Raw genomic sequence first — 25,135 nt, forward strand, 5'->3', positions numbered from 1 at the left:
TTTGCATTTGAAGTGCTCATGTACCCCTTCTACACAATAGTAACCTTAGTACATGAGAGGCTGTCAGACATTAAAAACTGTTGAAGGAAATGCATAAGATGTTGAACTGATGTGTCAGGTAAGAACCGCCTCTCCTGTTGGTTTCATTGATGATTCGTGGTGTCAATAATTGTAATTTTTCCCTCCGCTTATCAAAGGACTTCTGGTTGTTCACAATCAGGGACATAAAATATGACTGTAAACTACATTGATCTATTGCTAAATTTCTTTTCTGTTGAGGTTTTCTCTAATTAGTCTGTCACTGTGTGTTCTATCCTCTGTCTCTATAAGAACTCAACGTGCTCTTGTCAACGTTTGGATCCCTTCTGTGTTTCTTCAAGGCCGGGCAGCCAACTCCTATCACATATATCAGGTAGCTCTTAATTCAGAATTTGCTTAAGTAATTCTTTCTCTACCATGCAGTCAACAACAGTTAATCTCCTTGGATCACCCTCTTTTACCCTTGTTTAAATGCTTTCACACTAGAGCTTTTGGTGTGGACCAGAGTCTTAACATCAGAGTTCAGAATCAATCCCAATTTATTCTGCACAATAGGGATGTTAACAAGATGAGTATACGGTTGATATAGCCATATATCACCTTTGTAATACTGCTATTTTAGATATCATAATGAGTCATATACTTTCTATAAAAGCAGAAATTTTCAAGAGGTCCTACTAAGTAGCAATAGAGTGAATTGGTTTTGACAGTGTTTTTTGATTTTCTCGGAGTATTCTCTTGATGCTGGATCCCCGTGGAAACAGACCCATTGTTTTTTCAAGGCATGACTGATGGATAATTCTTTCCATTATTTTAAATTTAACCCTGTATATCAGGGCTTCACATTTCCTCCTATGATTGATGTCTCCGGGCAGTGTGCCTCCCACGTGCGCACTAATGTCACTGGCATGTTTGTATGTATTGCAGTACACAGTGTATCTGGAAAGTATTCACAGCACTTCACTTTTTCGACATTTTGTTATCTTACAGCCTTATTCCAAAATGGATTAAATTCATTATTTTCCTCAAAATTCTAAAAATAATATACCCCATAATGACAGTGTGAAAGAAGTTTGTTTGAAGTCTTTGCAAATTAATTAAAAATAAAAACAAAACAAATCACATGTACATAAGTATTCACAGCCTTTGCTCAATACTTTGTTGAAGCACCTTTGGCACCAATTACAGCCTCAAGTCTTTTTGTGTATGATGCTACAAGCTTGGCACACCAATTTTTGGGCAGTTTCTCCTATTCTTCTTTGCAGGACCTCTCAAGCTCCATCAGGTTGGATGGGGAGTGTCGGTGCACAGCCATTTTCAGATCTCTCCAGAGATGTTCAATCGGGTTCAAGTCTGGGCTCTGGCTGGGCCACTCAAGGACATTCACAGAGTTGCCCCATAGCCACTCCTTTGTTATCTTGGCTGTGTGCTTGGGGTCGTTGTCCTGTTGGAAAATGAACCTTCGCCCCAGTTTGAGTGATTTGCGGTGCCTGTTTCCTCCAGACATGATATTTGCCATTCTGGCCAAAGAGTTCAATCTTTGTTTCATCGGACCAGAGAATTTTGTTTCTCATGGTCTGAGAGTCCTTCAGGTGCCTTTTGCCAAACACCAGGCGGGCTGTCATGTGCCTTTTACTGAGGAGTGGCTTCCGTCTGGCCACTCTACCATAAAAGCCTGATTGGTGTAGTGCTGCAGAGATGGTTGTTCTTCTGTAAGGTTATCCTTACAGAAGAACAGAGTGCTCTGTCAGAGTGACCATCAGGTTCTTGTTCACCTTGCTGACTAAGGCCCTTCTCCCCCGATTGTGCAGTTTGGCCAGGCGGCCAGCTCTAGGAAGAGTCCTGGTGGTTCCAAACTTCCATTTATGGATGATGGAGGCCAATGTGCTCATTGGGACCTTCAATGCTGCAGTAATGTTTCTGTACCCTTCCCCAGATCTGTGCCTCGATACAATCCTGTCTCAGAGGTCCACAGACAATTCCTTGGACTTCATGGCTTGGGTTGTGCTCTGACATGCACTGTTAACTGTGGGACCTTATATAGACAGGTGTGTTTCTTTCCAAATCATGTCCAATCAACTGAATTTACCACAGGTGGACTCCAATCAAGTTGTAGAAACATCTCAAGGATGAACAGTGGAAACAGGATGCACCTGCGCTCAATTTTGAGTGTCATGGCAAAGGCTGTGAATACTTATGTACATGTGATTTTTTTTAATTTTATTTATTTTTTTCGTTTTTAATTTTTAATACATTTGCAAAGATTTCAAACAAACTTCTTTCACGTTGTCATTATGGGGTATTGTTTGTAGAATTTTGAGGAAAATATAGAATTGTATCAATTTTGGAATAAGGCTGTAACATAACAAAATGTGGAAAAAGTGAAGCACTGTGAATACTTTCCGGAAGCACTGTACCTGCATTCATCTAAGCGTTCATGGAGAAAGACGTCCAGAAGCAGCTACACACAGCCAACCTGGGGAATATTCAAGGGGCAATCATAATTTTTCTTATTGTTGGTGATCACTGTTAAATAAAAATACCCAATTAAGGATTTTATGATTTCAAACAACAGAGAAAATGGGCGCTAACTAAAGATCTTGTTTACCTGTTGCAACAAAGTTTTTTTAGAAGTAATGGATGAGGGCAGACATAGAGGTCAAGAAAACCCTCATCACTGTTGTCAGGATTTTGTTCATTAGCCAAGCCTTTGGCACAGAGAAAGAGAGAAATAAGGAGACAGAAGAAGAAATGAGGTGTAGGAAAGAGTATGGTTGCAAATGCGACAAAAATAAGTTTGCGATTTAAAATCCGATTGCCATTGCTGACACACTGGAAAACTTTGTTGATATTTGGCTTTGTCCGATTCTTTATCTTCAAAATCAGACTTTAAGACACATTTCCTGCACCATTATGTAGCGTATGTTTGTTGCGTTGTTCTTGCTTCAAGCGACAATGAACAGCAGTATGTCCTGTGTCTTCTGATTCGTAAAGGAATTTCCTTTTGTGAGCTGATTCTTTTTAATTATTCTTGCTTGAACTAACAAGATGTTGGTTTTAATCGGGCCAACACAATCACTCACTGAACCATGATTCATGTTCAGTTATGCCAAACTCCAGAACTGTTACTGTTCTACATGCAGTTAAGGATACACATTTACAACAGTTTTGTTGTAATAAATGAGAATAATAAAAAGAATATTGATTATTGTTTATCATAGGGAAAATTACAATCAATGTAACAATATTCTCAGCAGGAAACCGATGGAGTGCGTACTCCAGGTAGGGCATGAGGTTTTGCCCCAAGTGAAGGAGTTCAAGTACCTCGGGGTCTTGTTCACGAGTGAGGGGACAATGGAGCGGGAGGTTGGCCGGAGAGTCGGGGCAGCAGGGGCGGTATTGCACTCGCTCTATCGCACCGTTGTCACGAAAAGAGAGCTGAGCCGAAAGGCAAAGCTCTCGATCTACCGGTCAATTTTTGTTCCTACCCTCACCTATGGTCATGAAGGTTGGGGTCATGACCGAAAGAACTAGGTCGCGAGTACAAGCAGCCGAAATGGGCTTCCTCAGAAGGGTGGCGGGCTTCTCCCTTAGAGATAGGGTGAGGAGCTCAGTCATCCGTGAGGAGCTCGGAGTAGAGCCGCTGCTCCTTTGCGTTGAAAGGACTCAGTTGAGGTGGTTTGGGCATCTGGTAAGGATGCCCCCTGGCTGCCTCCCTAGGGAGTTGTTTCAGGCACGTCCAGATGGGAGGAGGCCTCGGGGAAGACCCAGGACTAGGTGGAGAGATTACATCTCCACACTGGCCTGGGAACGCCTCGGGGTCCCCCAGTCAGAGTTGGTTAATGTGGCTCGGGATAGGGAAGTTTGGGACCCCCTGCTGGAGCAGCTGCCCCCGCGACCCGACTTCGGATAAGCGGTTGAAGATGGATGGATGGATGGATGGTAACAATATTTGACAATTCTTTGTTCTAACCAGCAGAAATACTCTCACAAACCGTGATACAGTGTCAAGAAAAAGTATGTGAACCCTTTGTATTTACCTACATTTATGTAGAAATCTGATTAAAATCTGGTTTGTTCTTCATCAAAGTTACAATAATGAACAAACTCAGTCTGTTCTAACTAATAAAACACAAATTATTGTATTGTTCTTGCACATATTTAATACATCATTCAAACATTCACAGTGTAGGTTGGAAAGTATGAAAACCCTAGGTTAATGATGTCAGCAAAAGCTAATTAGAGTCAGGAATTGGCAAGCCTGGCATCCAATTAAAGAAACAAGATTGGAGGTGTGGCTTAGAGCTACTTTGACTTATAAAAAAACACTCAAACATTTTTAGTTTTCTATTTACAAAGACGCATCTGCTGACGTGGATCATTCTTTGCAAAAAGGGATATCAGAAGTCCTATGATTAATAAGTGTTGCTTTGCATAAAGCTGGGAGGATTACAAAGTTATCTTGAAGAGCTTACATATTCATCTGTCCACAGTTAGACAAATTGTCTATAAATGGAGACGATTTAGTGCTGTGGCTTCAATATAATGTCAGGGTGGCTGTGCGCCAGCTGAAGCTCAGAAGCAGTTGGGTTGATGCAGCAGGACAATGACTCTAAATATCAAAGTAAATCCTCTACAGAATGGCTTCAAAAAAAGAAACTCCACCTTTTGGAGTGGCCAGGTCAGAACCCAAACCTTAACACAATAGAGATGTGGAATGACCTCAAGAGAGCCATTCACACCAGGCATGTTAAGAATATGGCTGAGCTGAAGCAGTTCGGTAAGGAAGAATGGTCCAAAATTCCTTCTGAACATTGTGCATGTCTAATCCGCAGCTACCAGAAACGTTTGGTTGAGGTTATTGCTGCCAAAGGAGGATCGATCAGTTATTAAAATTTAAAGATTAATTGACCTTTTCCACAGCATTGTGAATGTGTTGAGATGTGTTCAATAAAGACATGAAATTGTATAATTGTTTGTGTGTTGTTATCTTAATCACCATTGTGTTTGTCTATATTTGTGACATTGATGAAGATGAGAGCACATTTTATGACCAGTTAATGCAGAAAACCTGCTAATTCCAAAAGGTTCACATACTTTTTCTTGCCTCTGTATTTATATGCGGCAAATAATTGACACATAATTTCTGCTCCTTATCACAGTGATAAAAATCTGTATTTTACTTTTAGATGTAATACTCTACATATACAACATGTACAGTATGGTTTGCACAGACCTTTGGGAACACATTTGTGTGTTGACAGAAAAGACATAATTGCGTGTCCCTTAATCACAGTCTACAGCGATTACTGTTGCTTAAAAGGCAACAAATTAATCTATGAACTCAATGAACTGAAGTGCATATTCCGTTCTTATGGATGTACAGTACTATTAACTGAAGTAAAATAAAAAAAGGTTAATGTGGACTAATGTCAGTTGAGCAATTCTGTAATTTGGCAACCAAAAACAAGTCATTTGACTCCTAAATGTTTCATTTTATGAGCTAGTGGCTCCTGAATCAATTTATTCTGAAGCTTTGTGCCAGCCATCTCCTAGCAGCAGATTATGGGACATTACCACTACCCCCCAAAATTGCAGCTACTCCATTTCCCACTTTCATGTCTCTACCTCTCCGCTGTGCTTCAAAATTACCCTCTATAAAATAAATCAGAGTGCTGTTGGAATCCATAGAAAGAACATAATTGATCTTCACTAATATTACCAGGGCTTTGTTTTGCTGTGAAGAATTCTACCTCCACCGTTTCATGTCACATAATGAAAAAATATAACAGCTGCCTAAAACAACTATTCACACTTACACAATTTTGCAGGAAAAGCATTATTAAAAAAGAGAGTGTAATGACTGTACGAAAAGAAATATACGTTAGAATGTGGCTTTACAGGGCATTGTTTGTCTGCCGTTTTTCTTCAGTGCAAGCGTTCTTGGTGATATCTCACAGAAATGGCCTTTATTCTGTGTATGGCGCTGTGCCTGTTGATGTACAGTGGGTACGGAAAGTATTCAGACCCCCTTAAATTTTTCACTCTTTGTTATATTGCAGCCATTTGCTAAAATCATTTAAGTTCATTTTTTTTCCTCATTATTGTACACACAGCACCCCATATTGACAGAAAAACAGAATTGTTGACATTTTTGCACATTTATTAAAAAAGAAAAACTGAAATATCACATGGTCCTAAGTATTCAGACCCTTTGTTCAGTATTTAGTAGAAGCACCCTTTTGATCTAATACAGCCATGAGTCTTTTTGGGAAAGATGCAACAAGTTTTTCACATCTGGATTTCGGTATCCTCTGCCATTCCTCCTTGCAGATCCTCTCCAGTTCTGTCAGGTTGGATGGTAAACGTTGGTGGACAGCCATTTTCAGGTCTCTCCAGAGATGCTCAATTGGGTTTAAGTCAGGGCTCTGGCTGGGCCACTCAAGAACAGTCACGGAGTTGTTGTGAAGCCACTCCTTCGTTATTTTAGCGGTGTGCTTAGGGTCATTGTCTTGTTGGAAGGTGAACCTTCGGCCCAGTCTGAGGTCCAGAGCACTCTGGAGAAGGTTTTCGTCCAGGATATCCCTGTACTTGGCCGCATTCATCTTTCCCTCGATTGCAACCAGTCGTCCTGTCCCTCCAGCTGAAAAACACCCCCACAGCATGATGCTGCCACCACCATGCTTCACTGTTGAGACTATTGGACAGGTGATGAGCAGTGCCTGGTTTTCTACACACGTACCGCTTAGAATTAAGGCCAAAAAGTTCTATCTTGGTCTCATCAGACCAGAGAATCTTATTTATCACCATCTTGGAGTCCTTCAGGTGTTTTTTAGCAAACTCCATGCGGGCTTTCATTTGTCTTGCACTGAGGAGAGGCTTCCGTCGGGCCACTCTGCCATAAAGCCCTGACTGGTGGATGGCTGCAGTGATGGTTGACTTACTACAACTTTCTCCCATCTCCCGACTGCATCTCTGGAGCTCAGCCACAGTGATCTTTGGGTTCTTCTTTACCTCTCACACCAAGGCTCTTCTCCCCCGATAGCTTAGTTTGGCCGGACGGCCAGCTCTAGGAAGGGTTCTGGTCGTCCCAAACGTCTTCCATTTAAGGATTATGGAGGCCACTGTGCTCTTATGAACCTTAAGGGCAGCAGAAATTTTTTTGCAACCTTGGCCAGATCTGTGCCTTGCCACAGTTCTGTCTCTGAGCTCTTCAGGCAGTTCCTTTGACCTCATGATTCTCATTTGCTCTGACATGCACTGTGAGCTGTAAGGTCTTATATAGACAGGTGTGTGGCTTTCCTAATCAAGTCCAATCAGTATAATCAAACACAGCTGGACTCAATTGAAGGTGTAGAACCATCTCAAGGATGATCAGAAGAAATGGACAGCACCTGAGTTAAATATATGAGTGTCACAGCAAAGGGTCTGAATACTTGTGATACCATGTGATATTTCAGTTTTTCTTTTTTAATAAATGTGCAAAAATGTCAACAATTCTGTGTTTTTCTGTCAATATGGGGTGCTGTGTATACAATAATGAGGAAAAAAAATGAACTTAAATGATTTTAGCAAATGGCTGCAATATAACAAAGAGTGAAAAATTTAAGGGGGTCTGAATACTTTCCGTACCCACTGTATATGTAAGCCACAGTCTCATTCTCAAGTATTAATGGTGCCACTCTGCCTTTGTATATGCCCCCTCTAAATCAGAGTTGCTGTGCTTATGAGCACAATCTTATTAAAGGGTTTTTATAGTGCCAGGCAGCAATCGCAACTCTTATCAGTGGCCATGCAGCTTACAGAACACACCTTTCCCCTGTTCATTCTTTTCTCCTTTCTTTAAAGACATCAGAAGTGACTGCAACATTATGCACAATCCCTCTGTGCACATCATAGACTGGTCAATGTTACAAATTCTGATACACCCTACAAAGTAACAGTGTTTATGCCTCTTACTCTTTGTTCAGTCTGGCAGCAAACATCACCATAAAATCAGTTGTGTACAAACCCAATCTAGACCACATCTATATTTGGTTTGAAATCTGATTTAAACCAGGACATATATGTAATGTCATGCAACATTCATGTGACATTTACTAGTAAATATGTGAATAGGAAAAGAGTAAACAAATGTGCAGAATGACTCTGTCACTTAGTGTATGTTTTCTTATGCACCCCGTAAGATATTTTTACCAGCATTTCTTTCCTCACTGACAGCTACTGTTTTATTTCTCTTGGTGTTGTGTTGACGCTCATTACAATGGAAACTGATATAGATACACCTGATATTGACTATACTGTCTGAATAAACATATCAGAGTTCATCACTTGCAAAATTACAGTACAGATAACAGCGTATGCAGTAAAGTGGAAATGTGAACTTATGCCAAAAAATTTTGTCCTCTGCCATGAATGAAAATTTGGTTAAATCAAATTCACATACAGGACACATGATTTTTGACCAATAGAGCATCTAAATGTCATAAATTGACCTTTTGGCTCATAACGAAGTATAACTTCATAAATAGTTTGTATTATTGTGGAAAAGTGGAGTGGATTGTATATATTTACATTTTGGTTTGACATTTTTATTATTATTTGTTATTTTTAATGATCATTTATTTAAAAGAGAAGCCCTAGAGCATGACATAACATCATTCATTGCAGGATAAATAATTTTGAATGCTCATAAGTCTAGTGAACACATTAAAGAAATACTGTAGTTCACCCAAAAATGAAAATTCTGTCATTATTTGTTCACCCTCACGTCGTTCCAAACCCGTATGACATTCTTTCTTATGTGGAACACATAAGAGGTTGTTTAAAAGATTTAAAATTTGTATTAATGAATAATTTGACCGGTCTTTTCACTAGAATGGCAGTGGATACACAAAAATATACAACTTTTAGCCTGTTTTTACTATTTATGCATTTAAATTTAATATCAAAATTCCATCAAAATTAATTGTTCAATGTTTAACAAAATAAAATGTATAAAAATTAACTTCTAAATTAACTTCTTTGATTTTAAAGTGATAGATTACTTGGTTCAATTTGATGGAATTATTAGTTAGGAAATTGAAATGTCTAAACATTAAATTTTTTTGGAGTGTGCTCATATTAAAACTTAGACACAACAGTATCATTAAAATAGTCCATGTGACTCATGTTTCATATTCTAAATCTTTTAAAGGCATACATTTTGTGTGTGAAATTATATGAAATGTCAAAATCTCGATGTCTGTGTTCATGAGCGCTGTGACGCAGTGTTGTATAAAGTATCCATTTGTCATACTTGAGTAAAAGTTATGGAACCATCATGGAAATTGACTCAAGTAAAAGTTAAAGTAGCTCATGAGAAAACAACTTAAGTTGAAGTAGTAAAGTAACTGATATTAAATTGACTTAAGTGTCAAAATTACAAGTAAATTGCATAAATTACAGAACAGTTAATTAAATCCACGGTAACTGTGGCAGGGCTGACGGTGGGGCCGGGTCGTGATTATACACACCCGGTCCCTTATCAGGCTAATTAAGCCTCTGAGAGGGATAAAGGCCGACTGCAGACGGTGCACACTTGGTGTGTGTGTGTTTGTCTTTTGTTTAAGTTAATCATTAAAATATTATTTATGTTGCCAAGCCGGTTCTCGCCTCCTCCTTTCCATTGAACTGCTTTACAGTAACTTATTTGAACTTATTTACTCACCCTCATGCCATCCCAAATGTGTATGACTTTCTTTCATCTGCAGAACACATACAAAGATTTTTAGAAGAATATTTCTATAGGTCAATTCAATGCAGGTGAATGGTGGCCAGACATTTCAAGTGGGAGCATAAACTTATCCATAATACTACAGAGGTAAACTCCATGTCCTCTGAAGCGATTCAGTTGGTTTTGGGTGAAAACAAACAAATCTGTAACAAATTTTCACTATATACCTTGCCATTGCAATCTTTAGGCACAATTGTGATTTCAAGCTCGATTTCACTTTCTAGAGCTTGACGAATGTACAGAGCCCTTGAGATCCTGATCGTCAAGAAGACTGCTGATGTCAAAATGTATAGTTGAAAAAGGAGTTATATTTTGGTCTATTCTCACTCAAAACCAATTGAATCCGTCCAGAAGACATTGATGACCACTGAAGTCTTATGGATTACTCTTAGGCTGCATGTATGTGCTTTTGGAGCTTTAACGGTCTGGCCACTATTCACTTACATTGAATTAACCTACATAACAGTGATATTCTTCTGAAAATCTTTTTGTTTGTGCTCTGCAGAAAAAAAAATGAAGTCATACATATCTTGGATCGAATGAGTGTGAGAAAATTATGAGAGTTTCATTTTTACACTAACTATCCCTTTAATGGCACGTTCAGTAATTATTCATATACATCATACCTTGTTTAAATGTAAAATGTAAATGCATGTGATTGACTTTTATATGAACCGGTCTCCTGGAAAGGCTGATCGCACATAACTTCGTTATTTAACAGCTTTCATATTGTTTAAGCCTAAACGTATCAAATTAATTAGTCAAAAAAAAAAAAACATTTACTCACATGAGCAGTTTCTTGTCTTCCCCAGTGAAGACAGACGACGGAACACGTAATATGGCACGCTTCGCTTGTCATTTTGATTCAGATTCCTATAATGAATCATTCAGACTGCTTTTTAATCTTTTTGTTCAGTTCAAAGGAATCAAATTTAAAGGATTTGACTCAAATGATTCTTTCAACGAATCACTCATCACTATCGCTGGTCTGCATGCATTTTTGCACATACAGCTGTTATTTTTTTGCGGTGTTCAGTTGCAAAAGTAATGAAAGGGTCTGGAGAAATTTATTGGAGTAAAAGTCTACATTTTCTCTTCAAAATATTGTGACGTGAAAGTAAAAGTCCAAAGAAATATTTATACTCAATTACAGTTTTTTTATATTTGTACTTCGTTACTATACATTGTTTAGAACTTGCATTATTTTGTGCTAAAAATGTAGCATTAACACGTGCCACTGTGAACGAGCTTCTCTCATAGTGCTCATGATATTTAGGGCTGAATCTAACGATTATTAGAATAATTATTCAACTATTCGGGTGATTATTTCATCGATTAATCATTAGCTCTTTACTGACTGGTTGTATTAAAATGTGCTTGCAAACAATAAGTAGAATAAAATCATCTTTTAAAAATGCCCCTATTCACTGAATTAAAGGATTTTCTTATTATTATTTAGTTTAATTCAGGAAAAAAAAAAATCTATTAAAAAATATATCTATACCTATTGTTATCAAGTGTTTTTGTCTGGTTTTCCATTAGAAATTGTCTAAAAATCCTTAAAACAAGATACATTTACTTGAGAGGGAACAAATCATTTATTTAGAATTGCTTTAAGAGGATGTATCTTAAATATATATTTGTATTTTGTTCACTTGGTATATTCAAGATCTGTTCTCTAAAAGCAAGTTTAAATATTTTATATTTAATAATAAATAATGATAATGCATGACCTGCTTCTCAGGTGAATGCATCTTTTTGTAAAGGATTGTATTCTGCTGTATAGCTGCTAAAGTAAATTTACATTGTTTTAAAGGAGTTTTATATATTTATATTGGAAAACAAGCCAAAACAAAAACAAATCAAAAACATATTTTTTTGTAGTGTATAATGGGGCGAAGACTACCCTTTCTCACCTTCCTGTTCACTTCAATCCATATTTAACTCACAAAAAAACAAACTCTCTCTTATTAATAAAGCTGCGTATTGCCAATTTTCTTCACAATAAGAAATGCACAGCGACATATATTATTCAATGCACAGTGACATATATTATGATTCAATAAGTCACAAGACATCATGTTATAATCTAGTTGCATTAAGCGTGTGCGCTCGAGGGACGAACGTCCCTGCTTCAGTGTGCCGCCTCAGGATGCAGTTTCAATCTCTTCCCCTTAGATCGGGACATTTAAGCAACTCGTAGAAGAGGTGCTGACCACACAGAGAAATGCCAGTTTCGGAGTTTGTAGTTATTTACATGATCTGCCTCTGTATTATTTGAACTTTGATAAAGCTATAACGCATTCAGTATAACTGCATTAAAGACTTAAAGATGCTCAGAATGCAATTTTTGCTTATTCCACAATGAGAGTCCTTCTGTATTTACTTATTTTGTATTTGTGTATTATTCCCTCATGCTTTGCCGTCTACATCTCCTGAAGCAGTTTGGAAAGTTTAGAGTACAGCTGGACTGTGAGCTGTATAATTCTTGCTCTCCTCAGTCAGTGCGTGTCTCATGCACCACGATTACAGTTTCATATGATCTCATGTTACGATAAATGAGATCAAACGACTTCAAAAACAAAATATTTTGTCTACAATTTTTTGTTATCAATAACGTTGACTAATCGTTTTAGCCCTAATGATATGCCTTCAAAAGACTTGGAAAATATAGTACAAATCGCATGGATCCCTTTTAGGATAATTTTGGTTCCTTTTTTAAGGTTTAAGTGAGGTACTATCCACTGGCATTGTATTGAAAATTCAGACTTGAGGGTGAGTAAATTATGACAAAGTTAATTTTTTTGGTGAACTGTTCCTTTTAGGAGCGAGGATGTGAAGTGACAGTAGAGGCAGCCTGGCTTTCCCTGGTGCTGCTGTACTGATTCCTCTTCCAGTACTAAGGGCTTGCTCTTAGCATTCTGAAGTGAATATATACAAGCACTAAACTTCTCCATCAGAATTCAGAGTAATGAGTTATTCCCTTTGATCAGCAAAACCAGCTGAGCCCTGTGCCTTCTAACTCTGCAAATTTCTTATTTTTATGAGCTAATGTGTATTGATAACTCTTTTTTTTCTTTACTTCACCATATATATTTAAATTCGGAATATTCTCTATAGCTAATGAATAGGATAAGATGGCAACCAAATTATCTTATAAAAGGAAACACACATCTCTTTGCTGTTGGGTTGAGGAAGAGGATGAGAGAGCAAAAATATGATGCTCTATCATGGATACTGAACATAAATATTATGTAAGTTTGTCCTTAATGACTTCTGTAGTGATATCATTGAAAATGCACATATGAAGTGACTTCAATTAAATTAGTAAAAATCTGTATGAATGTGGACATCTCCATAATTTATGTCATTGTCTCCCCTGAGAGGATCCTGGAGGATGTAATGAAGCCTGCAATATCAGTATCATAGCCTCCAGTCGCCTGCCCATTAAAAGCGTCTTATTTAAACTGAATTTTGCTTGGCTTAGTACACAAAAAGGCAAATGACGGATACTGCATGCATGAGCATGATGCAGTGCGCAAAGCCAAACCCTGCATATGTATTTTGAAGAATATTACACTGATTATAGTGTAATGATGATCAGGATTGTGAAGCCGGTGATTATGATTATAATGAGTATCATTGCCAGGCCGTTATTAATTACAAAGTGCTATGTTTAAAAAATGCCTGGCGGCTTCTGTGCCACTCCATTTGATTGAAATCTGGCTGTGAAGGCACATTCTGATTAATGGATTGTTCAATCATTGCACGTTTTTCTTGCTCGTATCATCTTGTAAGACATCGTAATCCAGTTCCGAAGACATTATGAAAAGATTGATCAGCATCCAACCATTCTCAGAAGAAATGGAATCTTTCTTGTTTGTATTATAAAACAATAAATCAATCATACAGAGGGGTTTCCTGGAATTTGTATTGGGTTATGGCAGGTAATTCTTGGCCTTGGTATTTGCTCTTGTTTGAATAGTTGATTATTAGGTTCACCCTTCGGGATAGAAAAAGGTGTGAGCTAGTGTGTTTAACCTTTTCGAATGGTGCTCGTTACACACCAGAACTGATCTCCTACTCATCCTCATTATGGTGGCTGTGGAGCTTGAACTCATGACTAATTCATATGGAGGAGACCGCTGGTGCTCACCGGGGCCAGAACCTTACTGAAGTCTGGGTAGATGCAATAACTTTATCATAAATGGCTAAGGAGAAAAGATGGCTGGCCCTCAGTTTCTTCAAGCTCCCTCCTCCTTGGAGATGCCACAACCAGACTTCTTTCTTGTACCGGATCAGTCGAAATAAATATTTTGAAAATCAACATTAGTCCTCAAATGCTTTAGAACTTGTTGTGAACTTATAATATTCCTTTAAGATGGAATAGGAGAAACTATTACAGAAACAAAGTTACGCTTTTCATTTCTGTGCTTGAAGTGACATGCCTTGAATGCCATGAATGTTGAATGTATCTTCAATGCTATAAATGGTATTGTATAAATCCTTGAAGTATTTACTACTCAAGTAAAGCAAGTCAATGGGTCCAAGCAATGTCCATCAGACCTTTAACACCCTGTAGAATTGGGGATTTAAGAGGCAATTAAGCCAAAGTTAAATGGACCAGAATCTAAATTGATTTTGTCTGTGCTGGAGAACAGTTTAATAGTTATGCGGTGGGCCTGAACCCAAACTAGTCCTAATTGCAGATTGAAAAATTGCCTATAAACTGGATGGGGCTTTGGAAATTGAGAGAGATCTATATGAGACACATAATAGAGAATAAGGAGCTAACTAATTTGGGTAAATATAAAAAGCTATACTACAGGTGAAATGGTCTGTCTACATTTCTTCAATAGGTTACTGATGAATCTAGGTTTGCTCAATGCTGGACCAGATCTTTGACACGGTAAAATGTTCAGCCTGTTCCATATTTCACTTCTCTCCCAACAGTTATTTTTCCTATTGAGGCCTTTCACATCTCCCTCTAAATTCAGCTGCAGTCACACCTCTAATAGCATCTTAGTGGAGCCCAAGCACTAATTGCCCTCCACACGTGCTGCCATGTGCTTGCACAAACCCAGACTAACAATATTTATGGGCCCATCTGCCGCTGTCTTTTCACCCCTGCTTGCATCTCTCCTTCACACCCACACTGGCTCTCTGCACTGTTTGACTCGACCCACGGTGGCTAAAACTTAAGAGGGCATCAAGCCTCAAGTCTCACAGCAAATGAGATCGATGCTTGTTGGACAAAAAAGTCAGGCTGAGTGTTGCTTACCAACTGCATGGGGGAATTATTTTTGTCTTTTTGATTCTTTTTTTATTCTGTTATTTTAGCAGCTTTAGCTATCATTATTTGTAGCTGCAATTTTGTTCAATTAAATTAAATTTGATCTCAGGCACGTTAGTATACCTACATTTTTGTGTCTTGTACTTTGGCAGTTTTCTGGAGAAATAACACTAGAGGTGCACAACATGACTTTGATTCTCTTTCACTCAAATGTACAGTAAAAGAGCAAAAACACAATTTTCACCTTGTTTCTCACGCAATGGTATCTCATGAGATCTAAACACATTTACCACAGTGCATGACTTGTAAGGTGATACATTTTAATTGCATAACCAACTACATTTACTTGCTTGCAATCAATTTGTGCAGTAGGTCTAACCTTTATGTAAAATAAATGGGACTCATCGGACCAGGTGTCCTCCTTCCACTGCTTCAAGATCCAGCTGATGCTCAGAACTGATGTGTCAGTAAGTTTATAACTTTCCTTGTGCTTCTCTTTCTTCTGCGTTAGCTTTTATACTACTCCAGCTACTCTGAGATCTTGGCAGTGTGATACTGCAGATGTTGTTGAATTTTTTGTTACAAATGGCTGCCTCATTTGTAATTCGCTTTGGATAAAACCATGCTAAATGACAATGTAAATGTAGATTAATTGTACAGCTACATTCATTATAATGGGAGTGATCTTCTCATTTTAGAGCCCATGAAGGAATACTCTGACTTAACTAGCCAGCTAAACTCTACCTGTCAAACTTACTATTAGTTGGCAAAAATGTTGTTCACCTACCAGGTATACTGTAAGATGTGTGTTACAGTTGTTAGTACAACACATATCCAGCAGTCTTGCTTTATTGCTGTAGTTCATGAGTCAATTTGTGGTAGTTTTTTCAGAGATATCAAGACTTTCATTTCAATTAGTTCCAGGCATCCAGGGAGCATCCAGCCACCGAACAGCGTGGTCCAAATTTTAATAATGACATTCTATTACAATCGTATTAACGTAAGTAAAGTTAATAGTGTTAAAGTCACTATGAATGAAGCGCCTCCCGCTGTTGTTTTCAATGAGTTTGACAACTAGTTGTTCAAGTGAAAAAGACATCACTTCCTTAAACCGACAAACAGTCCTTGAAATGGTCTATAGCTAGAATGCGCTCTACTCACTTTGGATAAAGTCATAAATGTAAATGTAAAAAAATCGGAAGGACTGTAAGATATTTCTGGTCGCTAATATCACTTTATAAAAATAGCAGATGCCAAGCTAGTTAAACTGTTGCTATCCATTTTCCTTGTTTACAGCCATAAGACAGCAAATCATTGCTATGGTTATTACAACGTAAACCATCACAATTTCGGGAGAGACTTTTCATATAGTTTTGTTAAAAATGGAGCTTTCCTATAAATGTGGTTGTGCATTTTCAGATTTGTTAAAAGCTAGAAGTTAGCATAGGGGTTGAATGTCATCTGGAAGGATAATGATTATCCTTTGAACATGACACACACCTGCTCTGCTCTGCACTCAGGTGACAGATGTTGTAGCTGAATGTTTCTAATGAAATACTCTCTTCTCTTTCTTCTTTATTGCTCCCTCTCCTCCTTTCCTTCCTCTCTCTTTACTTCTCTCTCTAGCTCTGTCACTCTTTTACACAATGACTGTGGCACGGCAATCTTCCAAATGGATTTGGCAAAGGTTTTGTTTTGGTAGAACTTGAGAAGTGAACTTAGGGCGGGGTGTCAAATTGTAAAGTTGTGAACTATGATGACTGTTTTTTTCAGAGTCAGTACTCAAGACTGTATAATTAGATTTTTCCTAGAGAATGAGATATGTAGAAGTAGTTTAGAAGATACTGTATGTAGGTAATTAAGATACACCATGTAGTGTAACCTAATCCATTTTGTATATACAGAATCAGCCAGTAACAATTAGATGGCAGTCAGATTAGTTAGGGGTGCTTTGTAAGGCAAGCATTACTATTATTATTGCTCTTTTTCAGGGTTAGAAATTCGAGCAAACTCCTAAAGGAAATGTAATTCTCTTCTCTCCTTACTTAGTGTGAATTAGACTCTTTATTATTTTATTAAGTTCCATTTCTTTATATTTTAGTTTTAATCTATGTATTTATTTTATTGTATCTCTTTGCGTATGTATGTATGTGAATATTTATGTACATATACTGTAGATGTCGTCTGTCAAACATTTTGTAAACTCTGTTGGAAAAGGTGCCACAATATTTTGTGTAAATAAAGTTTTACTTACTTTTCTCAGTGAAAAGAGTGAATGAAGAATGTTGAATTGAAAGTGTAGATATAAAATATAAAAATTACTTAAATATTGATCTGTTTCTCACCCACACCTATTATATCACTTAAGAAGGTATGGATTTAACCACTGGAGTCATATTACTTTTATGCTGCCTTTGTGCTTATTGGTCACCATTCACTTGCATTGTATGGACCATTATATTGTATGGAGTTCTTCTAAATAAAAAATCTAGATATTCTTCTAAAAATCTTTGTTTGTGTTCTGCAGAAGAAAGTCATACACAAACATGATGGCATGAGGGTGAGTAAATTATGAGAGAATTAAAATTTTTGGTGAACTATCCCTTGAAGAAATGCAACTTCCAGTATCATAACTTGGTCCATTTATAATAGTCAGAATATCAGATTTCATTTCAGAAATATCAATAAGTTGTGGCCAGAGTCCAGTTTGAGGATGATCAGAGACAGCAAGATTGAAGCTTGTTGACGTGAATGAGGGAAATTAACTCTGTGGGTGTCTGTTTATTTCCATTTTTGCACATGGATACAAAATATCCCTTAATGGGCAAATTGGAATAATGCACATAATTCTAGGATTGACTGATCGGCAAATCTCTCCAGGGTGCTCTCAGCGGGAAGAGACCTCGGCACTCTGGCAGACAGTGATTTCTTTACTGATAGCGGTAGTTAAGCTGAACAGCTCGGAAGAGAGCATGCGTTGAGTCTCTATAGTTATAAAGAGTCTGCCGTTCCCTCTGTGAGATGAAGAGGAGGCCTCCCTAATGTGATTTCACAGGAAATGGACAGGGTCAAACCACAGCTGTGCACCTCCAATTAGACATGCTGCCAAACTGACATTAATGCCCTGCATTTCATCTGCAGGCAGCTATAACACTGACAAATATAGTGGAAGGTTTCTGTGCTGAAAAAAAAAACAGCAGGTGTTCTGCATGTGTATGTGTGTGAGAGTAGTAAATCTCTGCAAAATGTAGTTTCTCTGCATCTCGTGGTATCTCTGTAAGGAACACTTCCTCTCTCAATATGGATATAATGAGATTGTAAATGCCATTATAGCTGGGCAAAATATTAGCATCCTCCCCCAGGCTGACATTTGCTTTTTGTATGAATCATACACTGGCTGCTCTTTTGTTTCTCCTATCATTGTTTCTCAAAAAAGATGAATGGCTTTTTCTTTATATTGTCCATAGTGGAACAAATGCAAGTCTGAAAAGGTACAGAAGTCAAACGCACTTATATTTCATATTACAGTAATGCTCATATAGATAGACCCATGACTTAATGTGTACCAGTGACACTCACAAGTTGTTATAAATCATCCACACGGCTATTACAGTACTATATTAATTAAACCAGATTATGCTTGTCATATTTTTTTTCCTTTTCTTGCTATTTATTTAAGTTAAGTAAAAGGCAAACTGAAAGATAAAGGACAAATATACCAAGCACACCAAATGTATACCAAATATCTTGATTGTTTTATTTTTATTTTTTTATTAAACTGGCACATAACTCGCCCAGCACTGGTGTGTACTATGGACATGGAGGATACCTCAAATTGTACGTCTTGAGGAGAGATATGCTATTATATTTCTAAGCAATCAGACTTAAAGATCAGACTTTTTTTTTAATCCGAATCAAGATTTTTTTTATTGGCTTGGCAGACAAGAAAACAAGTGATATATTTGTACAAGACTTACAAGCAACGTCCTGAGCCATATCTAGAGATCAGAATTTCATAAGCTGGGTTTCCATCCACATATTTTTATGTGAATTTTGGGATACCATATGAAAAATGGGGTATGGAAAGATGTAAATTAAATTTCCGAAATGCACAAACATATACGCTTGCTTAAGGATAATACGTTTTTTTAAATTATTATTCGTTAACAAGACATGCTCATAAATTACGATAGAAACACATTAATTGAATATATCCCTATAGAATTTATATAAGAATATAGATATATGCGCATCAAAAAAGTCATGCGACTGCCTCAACAAGGCATGTGAATACATAGTTTGCTCAGAGAATATCATCAATGTCATCACATAGCATCTCAAATGTTTCTCTGGATATTGACAAAGCCTTTCATCAACATGATTGGCTACAGTCTGACACACTTTTGCTCCCAGAAATAAGCCAACTGCCCTTGAACACTAGCAAACATGATGTTTATCAGAGCATTTGATTGCACGCTCTAAAGTAATTTATTACATATAAAAGAGCCACAGTGGCTTTAACCAATTCCCCCAAAAGTGACGACTTTTTTTCTCTGAAATGCATAGAATAGAAACTCTGTTTTATTCGCAGATTGTTTTTGTGATATTCAGATTTTCTAAAATCAAATTTTCCTTGATATTTAGACATATGAGAGTTAACTCTAATATAAAAACATACTGTAATTTCAGAACTTAAAACTTCCTCCCCAGTCTAAAAAGAGTTTTATATTTCCCACTAGGGCTGGACGATATGGCCAAAAATATTATCACAATTTTCTTTTACATATTGTTCGATATCGATATTTATCACAATATACATTCACATTTGCAAATTATTTACATTTCCATGTTGGCAGAAGAAGAAAAAAATATATAATCCTAAACTGTCAAAATAGTCTCTACAAAATTGCATTGGGGGCCCAGAGACAGCAGTGGGCTTCTGCCAAAATATTATAATATTTTATAGAGTTTATCAATCGAGTGCAGTTGGATATGAATGTTAAAAGCATAATTACAGCAGTCCAGTATTTGTTTGAATATGTTTATATTCAAATGATATATTTTTACATTTCTGTACTTACATATACCCAAATATGGGGGCATAGAAACCCTTGTGACTGAGGAATTATACTGTATGGAGGTTGAGGGGATCCCTTTGAGAGAAAATTTTTAAAATGTAAAAGTCTGAATGGACCGTTTTTATATTTTAATTATGTGAGCAAGACTAGGCTACCAACTAGTAATTTTATTGTCCTTCCTTGTCATCCATGCCAGAGATGATGACAGCTAATACATTTCCACAAAATTAGAACAGAAATCTATTTGTTTATTATTATAGACTTGTAACATGCTGATTAATAAAGCTACATTTTGAAGGAAAAAATGTCATGGTCTAAAGGCACTGTGAACCATGTTAACTTTTGCAGCACCTACTTGCATGCGGGGAAAAGAGACAATGTGTACTGAGCGGGACAGGGCATAAATGTGGTATGTTCAGTGGTAGAGAAAAATCTTCAAGAATACAGTGCAAAAAGATAAGATTTATTTTGTTTTGTTGCGCTGCTCACTAGAGATGATGCAAGGGCACAACCGTCATCATGAAGTCTTGAGGTCCGGATGGAATAAACCCGGGGTCCGGACCAGGACCATGGTGACCAGCAGCATTATCTAGCAAGGCAGCTAATGTTAGCAACTTCATTCAGTCTGAGAAAGCCGAATTGCTTGCGTTTTCAGCGACACACAACTGATCGTCTAGATGTACACTGATCAGCCACAACATTAAAACTATCTGCTTAATATTGTGTAGGTCCCCCTCGTGCTGCGAAACAGCGCCAACCCACATCGCAGAACAGCTCTCTGAGATTATGCTCTTCTCACCACAATTATACAGAGCGGTAATCTGAGTTACCGTAGACTTTGTTAGTTTGAACCAGTCTGGCCATTCTCTGTTGACTTCTCTCATCAACCAGGCATTATCGTCCTGTTTTTTGACACCATTCTGAGTAAATTCTAAAGACTGTTGTGCGTGAAAATCCCAGGAGATCAGCTGGTACAGAAATATTCAAACCAGCCCATCTGGCATCAACAATCATCCATGCGATTATCTAATCAGCCAATCGTGTGGCAGCAGTGCAGTGCATACAGTTATGTGGATGAGAGAGGTCAACAGAGAATGGCCAGACTGGTTCGAAATGACAAAGTCTACGGTAACTCAGATAACCGCTCTGTATAATTGTGGTGAGAAAAATATCACTGGTTGGCACTGTTTTGGTGGCACGAGGGGGACCTACACAATATTAGGCAGGTGGTTTTAATGTTGTGGCAGATTGGTGTAAACATGCTGTAAGCTAAATATTGAAAAATACTCAAAAGTTTATCATCAATATCATGTTTTTTTTATTCCGATAAATATCGAGATTGTTTTATCACCCAGCCCCAGTTCTCACTCTATTGAAATGTCTCATTTTCAAAACTGTGTGTTCGTGACACCACAAGACATTGCTCAATTGTATTTACATGCCCCACAACGTGTGTCATCGCACCTTTGGCCCTGCTCACAGGCGCTCAGTTCATATCGTTAACATAAATGGAGCAAGACATGCTTAGTGTTTCCAACTATTCTTGTACACCAAATGAGGACCCATCTAGACTTTTTCAAAGTTTTTTTTGTGCATATAACATGCATTACACGTACGTCTTTGAACGTTGTCATGTTTATTGCACTGCTTTTTAAAGACGCAGTGTCAGTTACAACTCAGAAAAGGAGACTCGGCTGGGCTTCATTTAGCTGCTCTGCATCTTGCACCCATTTGTACTATTTTTAATTGCTGTTGTATGTAAACAAGAACTAGCTGGATGTCTTTGACCGTTTGGATGCATTTCTGCTGATCTGCACCTCAGTGAATCTATATGTGTGCGTCATGTTTCACCGTGCTATGGACTGTTTGTGTGGCTAATATCAGCGAGGACTGCATGTGAACCAGTCATAAAATTATTCAAGCTTTGCAAAGGAAATGTTATTGAAGAATGAGGCAGTTAACTTGACAGCAAAATCATGAGTAAACCGTTTAATTCATGAATAATTCAAATGTCATGACTGTTTGATCGTTACGGTGCTGATTGTAATTGAGTGAACAGTTTAAAATATTTTGATGCAATGTATTGGATGTGCATTATATATAAAGCATGAAATTTTGTTTGTTTGCTCGTTTATTCTCTTCTGACTGAGTTTCAAATATGGCTGAATTTGAGGAGCTGCACAATTTTAGCCAGTCAGCGCAGTGAGCATTTACATTGAAGTTAAAAGGAGATGCTGAGGCTAAATCTGAGTGTTTCAGACAGAGGGCCAGTGACAGGGTGTAAGTAAGTAAAGTAAGTAAAATTTATTTCTAAAGCACACTCAAACACAGCAAAGCTGACCGAAGTGCTGTACAGATGAATATACAATACATTAAAATAAACAAACGCACCAAGTACATATGAATATACAATACATTCATAAAACAAACACGTCATAAAAAATAAAAATAAAATAAAAAGACAATCTCATTTAATACTGCAAAACGCTCGAGAATAAAAATGCGTTTTAAGCCTACTTTTAAAAGTAGACAGTGATGAAGCTTGTCTAATGTCAAGTGGTAGCTGATTCCATAGCCTAGGGGCAGCAACTGCAAATGCTCTATCACCCTTGCGTATACAACGTGACCGAGGAATATGCAATAACATTTTGTCTTCAGATCTTAAAGACCTAGTTGGTAAGTATGGCTGTATTAAATCCCTAATATATGACAGGGCCTGGTTATTAAGAGCCTTAAAAACAAACAACAGTATTTTAAATTGAATCCTAAAATAAACAGGAAGCCAGTGCAGCGAGGCTAGGATTGATGTAATATGATCCCTTTTTTTAGATGATGTCAAAAATCTGGCTGCAGCATTTTGAACCAGTTGAAGACGGAAAAGAGAGGATTGAGGAAGACCAACATAAAGAGAATTACAATAATCCAATCGAGAGGTGATAAAAGCATGAATAACAGTCTCCAGGTCTTGAAAAGATAAAACTGATTTAAAATTAGAAATCATTCGTAACTGATAAAAACTATTTTTCACTACTGAATTTATTTGTCGGACTAAGCCCAAGTCAGAATCTATAATGACACCAAGATTCCTCACATGCGAATTAACATGGTGGAAGTGTTGGCCAAGCTTGTTAGCAAGAGCGCTTCTAGATTCAGCAGAACCAAAAATAATCATTTCAGTCTTATCATTGTTTAACTGGAGAAAGTTACTCGATAACCACTTTTTTAGGGTGGAAAATAATCATTTATTACTAAACTATGACAGTTTTTGTGCAAAACTTTATTGACTTTATCAAGTGATCTCAGGAAAGATAATACAATTATAAAAAAAATATATATAATTTCATGACCCCTTTAAGGAGGGGCTCAAGCCATGCCTAGTGACCAGAACATCATAGACATTTGGGAATGGGTTCTTTTGACTTGCCAGTTAGCAACCATTCAGCAGTGTGATGACTAATTTAGCATGGTTAAGCACCACCTACATTTTCATCAAGAAATGTAAAATCTAGTAATAGTTGGATAAGATTTTAAAAATAAACTACAGGTTAAATTTGCAAGAGTTCTTCAACACTTGCCACTTTTTTTGAGGTTGTTGCTTGGTTGTTTTGCTTGACTGGGCTAGTTCCAAAATTTCATGTCATGTTGCCATGAGCTTTTATATTATTTGAGGATGATTTTATTTTTTCAATAAAGAGTTGGTTTTCACTGGCACAGTGAAAGCTGCATTTCCTCAAACACTTTCCGTAGAATTAATTTGCGATTATTGAGGGGGAAGTGATTGCTCTTTATAGGATGATTTGTTGCCATAAATATGTATGCTAATGTGACCGTCTCTATAGGATTATGATAGCTTTAATTAACCGTCAGTTTGTCATTTTGATTTCCTTTAGTTAAATCCATAAAACCTGTCTCATGTCTTTTGTTTAGTGTGTATGTTCATTATTTTCTGTGTCTGAATATGGTTGTGGTGGCTTCTTTAAAATATCTGATTCTTCTTTAAAATATCAATGATTGATCAAGGTTTAATAATAAATAAGATTTGCATAAAGCAGCTGCTATCAAGCTTATTTGTGTAGAGAATATAATTAAACTTTTTAAAGCATCAATATCCAATGTTCATGAAAGCACCAATCCTGGCTGAACTTAAATCGCATTCAAGCTGTTCAAGATAATGGTTATGAGTAAAACTGTAATAGCTTGCTGGTTGTGACTAAGCCTTATTTGGTATTCTGATCCCTCTCATCTTACTAATGCCAAAACAGGCACATTGATCAGTGATCAACACCATTCTCATTGTTGGTGGGATTTTCACATCTAAAATTTCTGATTATGTGGGATTTATACAGGCAATCCTGTTTCCGCATATCTGTTCTCCCAGTGCATTTTGGGAAAGAGCTACATGTGTCATTTAGTTAATGATCTTGATCATAGATCTAAGAGATGTTTTCATCAGCCTCTTTGAACACTTATACACAAGCACACTTCTCATTCAAGAAATTCACATTACACTGTGGAGTTTCTCTTTGGGAACTAGGCATGTCAACAGGTGTCACGGCCAGCTCGTAAACTGAGAGAGACTACATGATGGATATCTCCCTCAAAGAAAAGTAGTTAATTAAAGAAGAATATTTACATGAAATTAAAAGTTTAAAAAACCAAAGAACCAAAAGTCTAAATGGGGAAGAGGTGAGGAGGACTGGGAAAGAGCCGCTTAAATTCCATGCAGTGATCACCGGCACAGGTGCATCCCATCAACACTGACAAGCCAAACGACACCACTCTCCGCCAGTTGACCTTTTTCACACTCCGGGTTTCGGAATGTGGAAGTAAACATTTGCAGGTTAAACTTCGACAGCGGTGAATGAGAGTGATTGGGAGATCACAGCAAATATTATTTTCACTTACCCATTTGCTCAAAAACCAAAAGAAAAAATCCACTGTTACATTTGA

At 37.4% G+C, this 25,135-nt stretch overlaps 1 protein-coding gene across 3 annotated transcripts in view; it reads left to right on the plus strand.

Annotated features, from left to right (window-relative positions):
* LOC127633859 (sorting nexin-29-like) overlaps positions 1-25,135 on the plus strand; it is a 133,071-nt gene that overhangs the window by 76,792 nt on the left and 31,144 nt on the right. For all 3 annotated transcript variants that reach the window (XM_052113212.1, XM_052113214.1, XM_052113213.1), the window contains one exon: positions 331-412. In XM_052113212.1, coding sequence (XP_051969172.1) covers positions 331-412 — 82 coding nt within the window. The remainder of the gene's footprint in view (positions 1-330; positions 413-25,135) is intronic.

Source organism: Xyrauchen texanus, chromosome 40 (assembly GCF_025860055.1).
Source record: "Xyrauchen texanus isolate HMW12.3.18 chromosome 40, RBS_HiC_50CHRs, whole genome shotgun sequence".
NCBI classification, from domain to species: domain Eukaryota; kingdom Metazoa; phylum Chordata; class Actinopteri; order Cypriniformes; family Catostomidae; genus Xyrauchen; species Xyrauchen texanus.